Source organism: Perognathus longimembris, chromosome 21 (assembly GCF_023159225.1).
Source record: "Perognathus longimembris pacificus isolate PPM17 chromosome 21, ASM2315922v1, whole genome shotgun sequence".
Lineage (NCBI taxonomy): Eukaryota > Metazoa > Chordata > Mammalia > Rodentia > Heteromyidae > Perognathus > Perognathus longimembris.
This window is the reverse complement of record NC_063181.1, coordinates 8491396-8508753: the sequence shown is the minus strand read 5'-3', so window position 1 is coordinate 8508753 and position 17358 is coordinate 8491396. Positions and strand designations below refer to the sequence as shown.

Below are 17358 nucleotides of genomic sequence, written 5' to 3'. Positions count from 1 at the left end.
TAAGCATGTGCTGTCCTTAAGCATGTTACATCCTGTCTCTTGCATGTTTTCATCAGGATTTCCTTCTGATTTCCTGTGCCTCCCATATTCTCTGCAGCCTGGTCAGTGATAAGTTCTCTCTTTCACAGGATTAGCTCAATTTAGTACAACAGTTTAGGAACTTCTTATATTCTGAGTATAAGAGTACATAGTCAACAGTTATCATAAGAGATCCAGTAATACTGTTTCCTACCCCTCTTTATCTGATATTGCTACAGTATCTCTCATCATCCAGACATTCTGTTTACTCTTCTCCTTGGGAGGGATCATAAACCCAGGTGTGCAGAGGCCATATAAGAAATAATGAATAAGGTGGACCAACAGGGTAACCTGTGTAACTGGAAATTAAAAACCCTCTTATTGCCAAATTGATTTTTTTTTCTTTTTTAAATGGTTAGTAATTGAGTACATTTCTTTTTGGACAATATTATGCCTTGCTTCTTTCTCATTTTTTTCTCCTGTCCCCACCCACAAGTTGTATAGTTCCTTTTCAACATAGTGTCTAATGATTACTACCAAATTGATTTTTAATTTGTTCCCTTCTTAATGAAAGCCAAAATTCTGGATTTGCATATATGTGAACCTTACTATGTTTAAATGTTAAGTTTAAAGCAAACAGAACTGGAGCATGGCTCAAATGATAGAGGACTTACCTACCAGGTACAAGGCTATTAGTTCAATCCCCAGTACCACTAGGACAAATAGATAAATAGGTGGGATAGATAAGATAATGAGGCTGGCACTGGCAGCTCACATATAATCCTAGCTACTCAGGAGTCATAGATCTGAGGATCACAATTTGAAACAAGTCAGGAAAGGAAAGTCTTGAGACTCTTTATCTCCAATCACACATCAGGAAACCTGAAGTGGAACAAGTAGAGTTCTGGCTCAAAGAGATAGAGCTCTAGCCTTGAGCTCAAGGAGCTCAAAAATAGCATCAAGCTCAGAGTTTATTTAAATCCATGACTGGGATAAATGAATGAATGGATGAATGAAGATAAGTAGATGTATATATGATATATGAGATAGGTAGGCAGGCAGACAGAAAGACAGATAGGTAGATGACTTGCAAATGTTCCTCAGGACTGAAACATATGTTTGCTCTGTTCAGTCCATTGGCTCTTTGTGTTTAACAGGTTTTACATGACTTTGAGTAATTGCTAGACTTCGATGTCATTGCTAGACTATTGTCCTCTGAGAAGTCTTAACACCAATCTTGATTAGGAGCAGTACACTACAGATTATCCTGTTTGACAGTGCCTGGCATAAGAATTGACAAACATTTCATTTGAGTGCTACTAACTTGAGGAATAGAGAGCTACAGTATTGCTTTCAGTATCATTCTCTCTCCCTAACTTGAAAGTGAGGAAGAACAACCGTGGGTTTGGCAGTAGTAGCTTCATTCCTTCTGCATTTGTCTCTAAAAGAATGGAATCCTTAGCTTTCCATGTTTCCTCAGCTAGAGTTCTATGGTATAAAAGTGGTAGTTTAGTTTACTAAGAGAGTGGCACACATAATACAGGAATTGACTAATGCAAATAAAACCCTTGTATACTTTCCTAGGACCCAAGGTCATCCAGTAAATGCATATTTGGTAATCAGAGTCAGTACTAGGTAGCTAATCAAAACATTACCTGTCCATACAGAGTATCCTGAGCCAAACAAATACTGGTTCAGATTCAACAGCCTTTTTCTGGATGCAATTCCCACCCTTTCTGGCAGTTCCCTAAATACTGATGGATTTGCAGACGAATTCTCATGAAAGTCCCAGACAGTTCTATACCCTGACTGTGTACTCTGTCTCCTAGGGGAAGCTGCAGATGGTTGTGTGCATTATCATGGGCACACGAGACGATCTCTATGGGGCCATCAAGAAGTTGTGCTGCGTGCAGTCCCCAGTGCCCTCACAGGTAAGTGGAGAAAACATTGTAGACAACATTCCCTGACTCTTTGGAAGTGGGGGATATCTGTTCACATAGACAAAAATAGCTTTTAGAAGCCAGGCACCTTGTCCTGACGGGCCCATAAGAATTGTCTGGCAAGTAGTAGGAAGCCCTCTTTCCCCATGTTTATCCTTCTCCCCAGTGATCCCTTCTACTTGGTTGAGGGATAGCTACACTGTCTGAGAATGTTGGCTGCTTTTCCTCGAGTTTGTGGTTTTTTTTTTAAAAAAACAACACTTTGCAGGAGATACTTATGTAAGTTTTCATTTGTTGGGGTTATTTGTTTGTGGTATGTGTTTGTAGGCATGAATGCCCTAAAGACCCTAGAATTTAATCAATAATGTCAAACATGTTATCCCCTAACTTGAGTTTCTTAAATAAATTTATTATACAGTATCCCCCATATGTGTCCCACATGGTGGATTCACCAACTATAGATCAAAAAAACTCAGAAAGAAAAATTATTCTGGCCAGGCACTGGTGGCTCATGCCTGTGATCCTAGCTACTCAGGAGGCTGAGATCTGAGGATCACGGTTCAAAGCTAGCCTAAGCAGGGAAGTCTGTGAGATTCTGATCTCCAGTTAACCACCAGAAAACTACTAGTAGTGCTATGGCTCAAAGTGGCAGAGTGCTAGCCTTGAGCAGAAAGCTCAGGGACAGTGCCCAGACTCTTGAGTTCAAGCCCCATGACCAAAAAAGAAGAATTACATCTGTACCAAACACATAAGACTTTCTTCTTTGTGTTTATCTCTAAACAACACTGTATAACAGCTACTTACATGGCAATTATATTGTATTATTATAAATAACCTAGAGATGATTTGGCGTATATGAGAAGGTACAGGTTACATTATTATGTGAAGGATTATGTATGCATGTAGAGATGGTGCTGGAATGAAAGACAACTTGTTTATTTTAGAGTTGTTCACCTTTTCTGAGAGACATACTTTCTGCCTTTTCTCATGTCTTTTGTTCCTGTCACTGTAGGTCATCAATGTCCGAACCATTGGTCAGCCCACTAGGCTTCGGAGTGTGGCTCAGAAAATTTTACTTCAGATTAACTGCAAATTGGGTGGTGAGCTCTGGGGAGTAGATATTCCTCTGGTGAGTGATGATGAGATGTGTCTTCTTCATTCATTTCAGCTGTCTAAAGAGTCCTACCTTGTTCTGTCCTAGTCATCTTCCTCTAGTTACCCTTTCTGCTATCTGTGCTGAATCAAAATGGCTGTCTACTTTCAGATGGCCATTAGTTAAGAATGATCTTTTTGTTTATTTGTACTGAGGTTTGAACCAATGCCATGGCCTTATACTTGCTAAGTAAGTACTTTACCTCTTGAGCTTTACCCCCAGCTCTTTTCAGTTGATTTTTCACATGGGTTCTCATACTTTTGTCCAGAGCCTAAGACCTCAATCCTCATACCTCTGCTTCTTGAGTAGCTGGGATTATAGGCCTATGCCACCATTCCTAGCCCTAATGAAATGGTGGGGAAAAAAAGGAAAAATGGGCTGGGAATATGGCCTAGTGGCAAGAGTGCTTGCCTCATATACATGAGGCCCTGGGTTCGATTCCTCAGCACCACATATACAGAAAATGGCCAGAAGTGGAGCTGTGGCTCAAGTGGCAGAGTGCTAGCCTTGAGCAAAAAAGAAGCCAGGGACAGTGCTCAGTCCCTGAGTTCACGGCCTAGGACTGGCCAAAAAAAAAAAAAAAAGGAAAAATAAGACCTATATTCATGACACATGAAAAAATAAATAAAATTCACTTTTCATTGTCTTTAAGTACAGTTTCATTGAACATAGTGTCCTGGTTTATGTAATAGCTTTGACTGTGGTAGCATTAAATGCTTCCTGCAAAGAGGTCACAGAGCCCATTAGGTCATTCATTAGTCCTTTCACAGAAAATGTTTGCTAATCCTTGGTCTGAATCTAACTTTGGGCCTCATGTTTAGGAAAAGTCAAGTTGATTGCACTATTTCTCTTTTTTTCCCCATGTTTAAAGTGTGGGAATGGAAGGATAATTGCTTTGCGGTTCAAATAATAGTTAAATATGGAGTGATGGATTGCCTGGATCTGAATTTGCCTTTTGCTTTTGTTTCTTGCCATAGAAAAAATTGATGGTGATTGGAATGGATGTTTACCATGATCCCAGTAGAGGCATGCGCTCCGTGGTTGGTTTTGTTGCAAGCATCAATCTGTAAGTGCTACCCATACTCTAGTATATTTGATTGCCTGTTTACTGTAACTATAGCAGAAATGTCTTGAGTACTTGGTATTCCAACATAAAGAGTTCTAACCTCCTCTTATGTTACTGTGATACTTGTTTATGGACTACTTACTGCAAGTTTGCTCTCTAGACTGTTGACTGTTTTTCCCCTAGAAATGAGGTATATGTTTTTTGTTTTTTCTAATTACAGAGACATAAGGTATGCTTCTTCCAAATATCTGCAGAAATTAGAACAAGTTTCTCATGGTCTATCTCTTCTTACTAACCACCACCAAAAGTTTGATGTGTGTTTGCTTTCCAGTTCTTTCTTATGTATGTGTGTTTACACATATGTGTGATATATATACAATCAGATGATTTCATCATTGTATGAATATTGGTAGTGTGTAGTTACACAAACAGTGATGGTTATGACATCAGGAGGTGATAGAAACTAAGGGGACCGTTGTCAAATATGCAATTGTATGTGTATGACATATGCACATACATGTATTTAGTATATACATACATATATACATACTTTTCCTCAATTCCTATTTTTTTTCAGTGCTGGGGATAGAACCCAGAGATTAGTACATGCTAGACAAGCAAGCAGTCTACTACAAACTGTCACTCAATTCTTTTATTTCTTTTATGCACTTAGACTATGTATTTTGGATATTTTCCATTTCAATACAAATAACATCTCAGACAAGTCTTTAGCTGCTGCACAAAATTTATTGTATTCAGTTATTAATATTTTTCTACTGGAAACAGTTTTGTATGGAATAACTGCAATTATATGTACTTATTTTGTATTTTGTATGTGGCTTAAATATGTCTTCCTATATTATTGCATGTTCTTATATTCAATACAAATGAATATACTAGGCAGTATTCGTTGGGTTGATCAAGAAAGAAACCTGTGTATGTGAACAGCAGACCATGGCCTTCCTGTGTCTATTCATCTTCCTTTCTCGCTCTCTCCTCACTGCCCTGCTTAGCACCCTCACTAAGTGGTATTCAAGAGTAGTGTTCCAGATGCCTCATCAGGAGATTGTCGATAGCCTGAAGCTGTGCCTGGTGGGCTCCTTGAAAAAGTACTATGAGGTGAGGAGAATAGAAATTTATCATTTGGGGGTCTTCAAGGACTGTCTACCTAAACTTTTTGTTTTGTTTTATGCTGGTTATTGGGGCTTCAACTCAGGACCTGGGCTCAAGGCTGAAATTCTGCCACTTGAGCCACACCTCCACTTTCAGCTTTTTGGTGGTTAATTTTCTACCTGGGCTGGTTTTGTTCCTCATATCTCAGCCTTCTGAATAGCTAGGACTACAGGTGTATGTGACAAGGGCCCAGTCCTATCTGAACTCTTGAAGAGTACTCTGGTGTAGTGGAAAGATCTCAAATCAAAGGTGAGTCTTTTCTGAGAGTTATTGCCCAACAAGCTCAGTTCCTCCTTTTAGGCTTCTGCTTGTGTAGATCAGTTCAAAGAGCCTAATGCCTCAGTTCAGTTTGGTAAGTAGTAATTATTTCCCTGATTGTCAACCTGATGTCTATAGATATAATCTTCATGTCCTTATCAAAGAATTAAGGGTAAATTTCAGCAATTAAAGTAGCTTATGAATTTACTCAGCTTTTTATGACTATCATTAGGCGCTGACTCTCTTCATTTTAGTCTAAGACAAAGGTATCCCTATAAATCACTTCCCTGTAAAAGAACTGCAAAGAATGGTAGCCATGGAGAATTACTGCCATTAAGTTAATAATTGGGTCTGGAGCAGTGAGCAAGCACAGTACTGGCTTTTGTTTTGGCCAGTACAGTACCCCAAAGGAAACACCAACAAGTGGCTCTCACTTGTAGATCCAGGGCTAGTCCTTTGTGTAGAAGTTAAAAAGTTTGATGCTATTTATGTCTTTTTATTTTCCCATGTTAATATTGGGGCTTGAGCTCAAAGCATCACATTCTTGTTTGTCTTTATATATATATTTGGTTTAAGGCTGGTGCTCTACCACTTGAGCACCTCTGCTTCTGTTTTTGGCTGGCTAAATGGAAAAAAGATTCTAATCAAATTTGCTTGCCTGGGCAGGCTTCAAACCTCAGTCCTCAGAACTCAGCACTCTGAGAGTAGCTAGGATTACAGATGTGTACCACCAGTGTCTGGTTTGTTTGTTTTAAACAGCTATTTGTGTTTATGTGTGTTTTTTACATTTTTTATTGTTATTGTAAAGGTGACATACAGAGGGGTTATAGATACATAAGTCAGATATGTTTGTGTGTTTTTAACAAATATATATAATTGGCATGCCAAGTTTGAAAACCCTGAGTTGTTGCCTGACATCTTAAGAGTCATACTCTGTATGCAACACTATTACTGGAGGCAGGAGGTAACTAAAGTTCTATCATGGTGGAAGAGAGGAGGAAGAAGATACTAACCTCCTCTCTCCACAAAACAGTACTCCAAACTACGGCAGTAATTCCAATCTCTGTGAAGATAAAATACATGTTGCAAATATTGAAGTAATTGACATTTCTTAAGAACAAAAAAGAGAGAGCAATTTTTAAATATTTGAAACACATACTTAAACTTCCAAGAGATTCTAGGTGATTATTTTTAACCAGAGTTCTTTGAAATCAAATTTTCATGTAAAGACTAGTGAATATATATATGAATATATATGTAAGTAATATTTAAACTGAATTCATATTTTAGCTCTTGAGGGGAAATGTGAACAAAAACCTAGAATGAGCATACTCAGCTCAAAACTAAAATTAAACAAGTACTTCTTGCAGGAAGAGAGGGCAGTACTAGGGTTTGAACACTTGGCTAAACTGGTGCTCTACCACTTGAGCCCTACCTTCAGGCCTCAGCACTTGTAAGTGGACTTCTAGGTTAAAATGGAAGTGAACTATTCTCTAAACTATTTGTGTAGAAGACAACCCAAACATAACTACATTCCCCAAATAGGGAAACAGTTATTCTTCAAACTGATTCAAGCCAGCATTTAATTAGCTAAAATACAAATATTTCCCATTACTATCAGATTGTAGAATAATACTTAGTAAAGAACCCTTCCACTTGTCAACAGCTTTGGGTATTACAAGTATATCAGATACAAGGATGGTAGATGTGTGGCATGTGTGTTCATTTATTAGAATTTTTCAGACATTTCATTGTTCCTTGCCTAGACAGTTATTATTGTTAAATCCAAGTAAAAGGAAGACTGACTCAGCCTTATAATTTTCCTGTTGTTCCTTTTAACTTTATCCACTGTGATTATACACTTTATGTCTATGACTCATAACTTGCCTGTTTCCTTTCATACTTTATAACACCAGTCCTGTTTTACTGCCCTGAGAAAATGATTAGAAGCTTTTTAATCCCTGCCTATCAGACACGTAGCTCTAGGGTCAACTGTCAGAGGCACCTATTGCCAGGTCTCCAGGCTATACAATTTGAGTTGTTCTCTGTCAGTCACCTCATCCAGGTATCATTTCAGGTGAACCACTGTCTACCCGAGAAGATTGTGATGTACCGTGATGGAGTGTCAGATGGCCAGCTAAAGACAGTTGCCAACTATGAAATTCCTCAGCTACAGAAGTGTTTTGAAGCTTTTGAGAATTACCAGCCCAAGATGGTGGTGTTTGTAGTTCAGAAGAAAATCAGTACCAATCTGTACCTTGCTACCTCTGAGAACTTTGTGACCCCATCCCCTGGGACCGTGGTTGATCACACAATAACAAGTTGTGAGTGGTAAGTGGGCAAAAAAGGTAGTTCCTCATGTGGGAAAGAATAGATTGCTGAGTATTGTCTGGACAGGTGTAGAATGGAATCTTAGAGATTTTTATTGTTCAAAAAATAAGACCTAGGCTGGGGATGTAGCTCAGAATCACTTGCCTAGCATGAGTGCCATCTCAGCCACACATTGTACACATGCCTACAAATGCACATATGCGTGCGCTCGCACGCGCGCGCACACACAAGCACACGTGCGCATACACATGCGCACATGTGCGCATACACATGCGCACGTGTGCGCAGTTTTTGGTTTTTTCAAATTTAGCCAAGCTTATGGGCAGAGAATTTTTTCATGGGGTGGGCAGTACCCTGAGCCAATGGAGGTATAGAGAACTCTACCCAGCAGCCTGGTCATACACACTTTCTTAAGTATTCAAATAGCAAAGCTTTTACTTCTTAGGTATAACTCCCTCCCTCCCTCCTTCTTTTCCTTCCTTGTAAATTTGAGACAATCTGGCCATGTTGTTCAAACTGGCTTTGTAACTTTGCAGTACTCTTGCCTTAACCTCCCAAGTTGCTGCAATTACAGGCATGTGCCATCATGCCCAGCTTAATATAAAATATTGAACATACATTCCTTTCTTAAAACTGCATATGCTTAAGAAACTTCTGACTTAAGGAATTTCTAACCTGATGAGTGAGGAGGCCTGTGTTCTAATCTTGGTTTGGTTCTTGTGTGTTCTTGATCCAGCCATTTATGTCTCTGAAACAGTGGTGAAAGAATTAGGATGATCCCCAAGATCCTTTCCAGTGCTCTCTGACTATCCAACTATCTCTTCATTAACTGGTACTTTTCCTGACTAGGGTGGATTTCTACCTTCTTGCGCATCATGTGCGGCAGGGCTGTGGTATTCCTACACATTATGTCTGTGTTCTCAACACTGCAAATCTGAGCCCTGACCATATGCAGAGGTGAGTCTGTCAGGATCTCTCTCTTCCTCACTGTAATTCAGACCAATTGGCTAAGGTGAGGTCACTGCACCTGCTAAATATTTTTACCCTTTGCCTTTTTTTCACATCTTTTGTTTTTGTTTTTATGTTTTGGTGCCAAATCTGGGGCTTGAACTCAGGACCTGGCGCTATTGCTTACTTTTTCTGCTCCAGGCTAGCACGCTACCACTTGAGCCACAGCTCAACTCCTAGATTTTTGGTGGTAAATTGGAGATAAGAACCTCACAGACTTTTCATGTCTGGCTGGCTTTGAACAGCGATTCTCAGGTCTCAGCCTCCTGACTAGCTAGGATTACAAGGCATGAGCTGCCAGAGCCCAGCTTAGATCTTTGAGTAGTATATCTTTTTGAGGAGTGTTTGGATAGTACTAATTCTACATTAAAATGAGTTGAAGAGCCTTGATAAAAAATGTTGATGCCAGACTTCAGCTCAGAACACTTTAAAGGCATGTATGTTTGAGAGAGAGAGAGAGAGAGAGATAGAGAGAGAGAGAGAGAGAGAGAGAGAGAGGTTGTTGTTTGTTTTGCTTTGCTTTGTTCTTTTTAGGTATGAGACCAGGACTTTACTTGGTACTTAGTTTTTGCTCATTGATTGGCACTCTATACCAACTGAGCCATGCCTCCAATCCATGTTGTTTTTTTTTGCCAATACCAGGCCTTGAGTTTAGAGCATTGCACTCTTGGTTGGTTTGGTTTTTTTCACTCACAGCTGGCCTCCCCTGCCTCCAGTCCAGCATTTTGGTGGTTGATTGGAGATAGGTCTGAAGGACTTTTCTGCCTACCCTGGCTTCAAACTTCAAAATTCAGATCTTAGGGGCTGGGGATATAGCCTAGTGGCAAGTGTGCCTGCCTCGGATACACGAGGCCCTAGGTTCGATTCCCCAGCACCACATATACAGAAAACGGCCAGAAGTGGCGCTGTGGCTCAAGTGGCAGAGTGCTAGCCTTGAGCGGGAAGAAGCCAGGGACAGTGCTCAGGCCCTGAGTCCAAGGCCCAGGACTGGCCAAAAAAAAAAAAAAAATTCAGATCTTAGCCTCCTGAGTAGATAGAATAACAGGCATGCAGCATTAGTGTCTGGCTGTTTTTGTTTGTTTGTTTGTTTTTAAACAGGAAGGATCTCGCTGTGTTGACTCAGGTTGCTCCAAATTCTGAGCTCAAACAGTCCTCCCTCATCAGCCTCCCAAGTATATGGGAATATAGACATGCTGCTAGGTACCCTGGCATTTGTTAGTAAAAACTTTTCCAGGTTATGAAGGTTTGAGACCCACTGTCTTTAAGTTCAGAGTATATAAACACTGTATAAGGTACTCTTTCTGCTGACTTTTCCTACAGACAAAAAGTTTTCTCTGGGCTGGGAATGTGGTTTAGCACGAAGCCCTGTTTTCAATTCCTCAGCACCACATACATAGTCATACATAGAAAAAGACAGAAGTGTTGCTGTAACTCAAGTGGTAGAGTGCTAGCCTTGAGCAAAAGAAGCTCAGGGACAGTTCAGCCCCAGAACTGTAAAAAAAAGTTTTCTCTGCATTCTAATTTTCTTCTTTTAATATACAAATAAGGAGGTAGTTAGAAGTGAGAGGCTTCGGGCTGGGGATATGGCCTAGTGGCAAGAGTGCTCGCCTTGTATACATGAGGTCCTGGGTTCAATTCCCCAGCACCACATATATAGAAAACGGCCAGAAGTGGCGCTGTGGCTCATGTGGCAAAGTGCTAGCCTTGAGCAAAAAAAGAAGCCAGGGACAGTGCTCAGGCCCTGACTCCAAAGCCCCAGGACTGGCCAAAAAAAAAAAAAAAAAAAAAGAAATGAGAGGCTTTACACATCCTCTGACTTACAAAGAATGGCATTATGTATTCCTGGGTCCCCCACTTTGTTAGTGAATGTGCTGTGTGCCACATCCCCAAACATTGTTCCACTCTGAAGTGAAGTGGAGGGTAATAAGGATCATACTTTTTCTTGGCTTACAGGTTGACTTTCAAACTGTGCCACATGTACTGGAATTGGCCTGGTACCATCAGAGTTCCAGCTCCTTGCAAGTATGCCCACAAGCTGGCTTTCCTGTCTGGACAGATTTTACATCATGAACCAGCCATCCAGCTGTGTGAGAACCTGTTCTTCCTGTGATGGCAGCCTAGGCTGACAAGGAGAAATTGGACTTCCAACTCAGCTGTACCACTTATAGAATCAACAAACCAAAGTGGCTTTTATGTCAGCATTCTTTCCTTTCTCTAACCCTGTAGAATAAGATTTCTTTTTCTCTGTGTTTAAACCTGATATCAACAAGAAGCAAGTTTCATAGTCCAAGACAGAAATGGGCTTGCTGCCAATGGTGTTAGTACTGCTACTGTTTAGAGTGATGTAAATGCAGGAAAGACCATTAAGACCTTCCCAAGGTAGAGTGTGTGCTTATCATGTGCAAGTCCCCAAATATTATATATGTCAGTAGAGACAGCAGTTAGACCCAGAAGTTGTGCTTCACAGAATTATTGCCATTTCTAGTGCCATAGAAAACAATGAATTAAGTCAATTCATGTATCTTAGAGAGTTACTTTATTTGAGTGACTGAAATGCTTAAAAATGGGCCTGTAAGGCAGAGTTTTTCAGAGATCTTGCTGTTGCTGGCATCTGTGGAAGGCATGTAGTAAAACAGTTTGTGGAATGGTCAGGCAGGCCCTTGCTGCCTAACCTTTCCTGGAGAGGAACTTAATGACACCTGTGATGATGTGGTTTAAAAGTAGCTTGCAGCTAAATGCCTTGGCTTTCTGAGTGTCTAGCTGAGCCTTTCTGACCATATTGGTTGGTTGCTATGTACCATATCATATGACTTTCTTGCTATCCAATACACAAACTGAAAGATGGGCAATGGGCTTGTAAGGCAGAGTTTCTTTGTGATGGTCTGCAGTAAGTTTCAGACTTTTTGGTGGTTGTTTTTTTTTTCTGGGGGAAGGGTTAGTCCTGGAGTTTGAACTTAAGACCTGGGCACCATCCCTGAGCTTCTTTTGTTCAAGGCTAGCATTCTACCACTTGAGCCATAGTGCCAACTTTTGGCTTTTTCTGTTTTTATGTGGAATCAAACCCAGGGCCTCATGCATGTTAGGCAAGCCTTCTACCACTAAGCCACATTCCCAACCCCAAGTTTCAGGTTTTAAGTAACAATTTTAACAGAAAAGAATGCAACAGTTAGGAAAGTTCAGGATAGATATGAGATTTTATCCACCCTTTCAAGGAGGTACATAGCTTTTTGCTTTTTTTTTTTTTTTTTTTGTCTGTGAGACAGAACATTTCTCTTGCACAAGAAGCTTTTACAGCTGTGGGCTCACTTAACTAGGGACTTTTCAGAATCCAGAAGCCATCTTGGAAAAACTAGACCCTCCAGACTTTAGTCACCAGGCCTATGAATTTCAGTGTTCTGAGGAAGCACTGGTTTTCTGTGTGGTTCTCCCCACTCCTGCTTCAAAACTGTCCAGTTTTTTCAGGCTTAATTCTACCATCCTTGTTTTACTGGTCTTTCAAAGCAAAATTATTTTAACATTTTCAGATTTCTGTTTGTTCATTCATGTTTTTATATGATGGGAGAGAGAGAAGATAGAGCAGAAATGCTCTTTTTAAATGACAGGATATTGGTGCAAGGGATGTCGTTAAGTAGTACAACATTTACCTAGCAAGGCCCTGGGTTCAGTCTGCAGCACTGGAAAAAAAAATCTGGAAAAACAAAATAAGAATGTGTAGAAAAAGGTTACCTTTTAAATCTATCTAAAAGAAGAGACGAGGCTGGAGTTACGGCTGGAGTTACAGCTCAGTGGTAAAGTGCTTGCCTACCATATGTAAGGTCTTGGGTTTCATACCTAGCACAGCGAGAAAAGAAAAAAGACACCAAGTAAGCTTTATCTGTTGCTACACCCAGAGGCTGGGGGGTGATGAGTATTGGTGGTCAGAGCCCCCTTACTAAGGTGAGGCCAAGACTTGGGATATAAAAGCACTGAAGCCAAAGAGATTGAACCACTGGTCTCTGGCTGAACAGCCCCATTTTCTGATTTTCTTTGGAAGCATTTTGAATTTCTCTTTTGAAGTTGGATTTCCTAGTAGTCTTTTTCTCTTAGATATTCAGAACAAATACTGGAATATAATGCCTAATATCTCTACTTTTTATTCCTAATGTTCTTATTCCTGGGTTTTCAGTTTCAATGTCAAATAGTTGGGTTAACAGAAGGTGGGAAATAAAAACAAATTTGTATAAATGTGCAGTGGTGTTGGAAAGAGTGTTATTTATATATTAATGGATACAGTTCCTTTTCCTTCAGAGAACTGCACCACCAAATTGTCCATTATTCTGCAAGCCAGGTGCACTTGTGTTAGCAGTCAGGTAATTTCACTCCGAGCAGGGCAGGAATGCTTAACCAGAAAACATTCTGGCAGTCTCAACCTCTGGAACCAATGAGGCATGTACATTTTATGTGTTTTCTCTTCCCATAGGTTCCATTTGCCTGAGAGAGTCAAAGTTAATGTCCGAGAGTGGCTCCCCACCCTTTATGAAATGCCTGTCCTTTACGGATACTTCGTGGTGTATCTGCATCCTTTTCCTGCCCGTTGGCTTTACCATTATACCTGTCAACAAAACAATAACAATTAACAAGAAGTAATGAAATAGAAAACAAAAAAAAAATCAGTGAATCCAGAACTTGGTTCTTTGAAGAGATTAACAAAATGGCAGACCATTAATTAGACTGGACTGGTCAATAATAAAGAGTCAAATTGCTAAAATTTGCGCAAAAGGGATAATTAGGGAGTTACTGTGAACAAAATAAGTAGATAAAATTCACAGATTCCTTGAGGTTACTTGCTACCAAGCATGCCCTCTCACCTGTCTTGCTTGTCTGTGAACCTACCAGATGGTAACAGGAATCACAATTGAGACTTCTTTTTAACCCTTTGGCTGACAGTCTAAGATGCTAGCACCTGGGTCCTCAGAACTGCAAAGGACTTTCACATCCCCACCAATCCTTTTAAATTTGCTAAGCCATGCCAAATATAGAAAGCACTTTACTTTTTCTCAAAGAATGTAAGAACCAGAGAAATTGATCATTGATCTCACAGGCTGTAGAACAGTTATGGACTCCAGTAAGGTTGTGTGGTAGAGAACTGGGAGCTACAGAGGGTGGAAGAGGAAGAGAATGTTGGCTGGCCGTGTATCACCACACCACCCAAGGGGCTATGGGTTTCTGAGTCCCCAGCTCCACTGTGTACAATCAAGGTAGGAGGAGGAGCTCTCCATTTTCTGGCTTTTTGCCCGATGCTGTTTCCCTCACTTTACCTAAGGAAATCTGTCTACATACTTTTGGCACATAGCTGTGATTTGAGTGGAATAGCAACAACTGTCATACCCATTTCTGGTGCTCAGTTCTCTTAAATATTGCCCAACTTAGTGAGTTGGACTGTTCATTCATCCATCAAATATTTCTTGAGAATTTCTTATGTGCAAGATGTTACACTAGATGTTATACTGAATTTCTTACAATCAAGGCAGATTGAGTCTAATATGAGGGGTAGAAATAAAATACATGGAAGGGAAAAGTAGATTATAAACCTTATTCTGTAGATCACAATCTAATAAAAGTCATGGAATCAATTTATTGAGTTTGTTACTGCTTTTTGCCAGTCAGGGCTGAGGCACAGTCCCTGAGCTGCTTTTTGCTCAAGGCTAGTGCCACTTCCCACCTTTTCTGTTTATGTGCTACTGAAGATAATCATACCTATACGTGCTAGGCAAGCACTCTACCACCAAGCCACATTCCTAGCTTTGCTACTGCTTTTTAAAAAGGAACTATACATTATCAGTGTGCTGAGTATGCTAAGAACATTTTGTGGGTTTTTTGTTTGTTTGTTTCTTTTTGCCAGTCCTGGGGCTTGAACTCTGGGGCTGAGCACTGTCCCTGGCTTCTTTTTGTTCAAGGCTAGCACTCGGCCACTTGAGCTACAGCGCCACTTCTGGCCGTTTTCTATATATGTGGTGCTGAAGAATTGAACCCAGGGCTTCATGTATAAGAGGCAAGCACTCTTGTCAGTAGGCCATATTCCCAGCCCCATTTTGTGGTTGTTTTTTTGTTGTTGTTTCCTTGTTTTTTTGTATGTATGTCCCGGGATCAAACCCAGACCCTCACGAATGCTAGACAAGTATTCTTCTACTGATCTATAAGCTCAGTCCACATTTTCTGTAATTTTTGCTTGCTATATTATTTATATTGGAGTTAGGTATTTTATAATATGGGTTATGGTAAAAAAAAAAAAGCCCCATGTGGTGGTTCATACTTGTACTCTAGAGGCTGAGGCAGAAACATCTTAAATTTGAGGCCAGCCTGAGTTATGAATTGGATGAGGCTCTGTCTAAAGAGAAAGAAAGAAAAAGAGTGAAGAAGTAACGAAGAAAGGAAGGAAGAAAGAAGGAAGGAAGGAAAGATCAAATGTACTTCAGAACAGTAGAGAAGTTTTGCTGGAGGGGAGGAGGAATAGATGTCTACCAAGGACATATTAAGTTGTGGGGTGCAGGGGGTGGGGCCTTAACTGGCACTGTGCAAGAGGGACAGTATTATCAGTGACAGTGTAGTATTTAATCAATCTATACCTATAGAATTGGGGAAGGGGGGGTCTAGATATGGAGACATGACCTTTTGATTTTGAGCTGTGTTAATAATTAATTGTATTCCCTTCTGGGATTACTGATAGTTTATCAGTGTTGGTTGCCACTGTGGACTTTGGCAGCTCTACCTTTAGTCTGATTGCAGACAAATGAGAATGGCATGATAGGCTGTATGGTGGGTGTATGTCCTTCCTCCTCTCTCTACTGCACTTTGTGAGCACTCTGACACCTAAAATTCCCAAGCATAGCATTGCTGTATTGACTGGAAAAAACTCATAGAACCACTTGTTATATAGCAAGAGAAGAATATTTTTGGGGGGGATCTGTGTTTATGGACTTCATACTATCCAGGGCTCTATGTACTTGAAGTATTTTATTTCTGGTGGGCTTCTCATTCTTTTTCCATTCTTTAAGGAAAGGCCTGGTGAGAGACTTTTTCTGACAGCCCTATGCCCTTTGGATTAGTCTCAAGTGAATGACATAATGTTGGCAAAACAGCAAGTTTAACTAAGAAATACAAATATAAAGGGCTATTACAGAGATGAAGGAGCTCTGGGGAAAATTCTGCAAGACTTATCATTACCTTAAATTTACTTGGAAAATAAATGAGAATTCAATAGCATTCTTGTCCCCCTTACCCACTGAAGCATTGTAATTACAGGGTGAGGATAATTGAATTTTAGGGGAAAAAAAACCAGGGCTCAGCGAGTCTGTTCTTCTAGAGCGACCAGAAGATTTTGGCCTGGCTTCATTGCTGCTTCCCCATCCTCTCCCCAGCCTTGAAGAGCAAGCAGAGGGGTGAGGGTGGGAGGATGGGTAGCGGCCCTCCCTACCATCTCTGTTCTAGGGGGGACTCCCAGCCTTTCTTTGCTTCTTAACACCGGTGTGCTTTCCAAGACTTGCATGTCCCTCCTTTCCTACCCAAATTGCAGAGGCAGAGACTCAGTCGTCTCCCGTTCTACTTAAAGCCTTTCCTCTAGAGTTTCACAGACCCGGGGGTCAGCAATTTGGCTTTAGAGGAAGTAATCCTGAAGTCCCGCTAGGTAGGACAATGGGAGTTTAAATGGAGGTTTATTTTCTCGAGAAATTTGCATTTCCGAAGGCTGATATCCATCTCAATAGGCCCACCGCGTAACGGAAGGGACTCCCGGGATGTTCGCTCACACCTGAAGGCGCACGCATCCCCGTTTGGACTCCTTTAGATACTGGACGGTGGCGGCTGAGCGGCGTGAAATCCTGTTTGGAAAGTGAGTATCATCCGTATCATCCGGTTGACTTGGGACTCGAACGGACCGGACGTTTTAGTTCTTTTGGCTTGTGGGAGTTGGGCAGAAGGAGGACTGCGGGGCGCCCCCTCCTAGAAGGCGCTCCCGAGGGATGGAGAAGGGCGGCGCGAAGCCTGACATCAGTCAGCGGGGCTGAAATGCCGGCGGATCTCCAGCGAGCAGCTCGGTCCGGGAGGGCGGAGGCCAGATCGCGAGCGCTTCCCACAGAGGTGGGGAGAAGGTGTAATGGAGCGGGACGTTTCCGGAGGAAGGAGGAGCCCTCCGTGGGCCTCGGTGAACCAAGGGTGGAATTCGAGGGAAGGCTGGAGAGAGCCGAACCGGCCGGGATCCGAGTCCTAGCTGCCGTGCGCCGGAAGGCCGGAGCTGGCTGGGTCCCAGGCGGCGGCACGCCGCTCGCCCCACGTGGCAGGCCCTGGGGAGCCCGGCGGGGCGGGGCCTGCCACGTGAGGGCGGGGCCTGGCGGAGGCGGGGCCTGCCGCTGACGCGCGGGGTATATAGCCGGGCA

At 41.5% G+C, this 17358-nt stretch overlaps 1 protein-coding gene across 2 annotated transcripts in view; it reads left to right on the top strand.

The window, feature by feature from the left end:
- Piwil2 (piwi like RNA-mediated gene silencing 2) overlaps nt 1–11212 on the top strand; it is a 43417-nt gene extending 32205 nt beyond the window's left edge. The window contains exons 16-22 of one of the 2 annotated variants that reach the window (XM_048330616.1): nt 1848–1949; nt 2971–3087; nt 4089–4177; nt 5191–5296; nt 7686–7939; nt 8789–8896; nt 10901–11212. In XM_048330616.1, coding sequence (XP_048186573.1) covers nt 1848–1949; nt 2971–3087; nt 4089–4177; nt 5191–5296; nt 7686–7939; nt 8789–8896; nt 10901–11057 — 933 coding nt within the window. In that variant the 3' untranslated portion in view covers nt 11058–11212. The remainder of the gene's footprint in view (nt 1–1847; nt 1950–2970; nt 3088–4088; nt 4178–5190; nt 5297–7685; nt 7940–8788; nt 8897–10900) is intronic. The other variant, XM_048330617.1, reaches the window with a different exon arrangement.
- The last annotated feature ends 6146 nt before the right edge of the window (nt 11213–17358 follow it).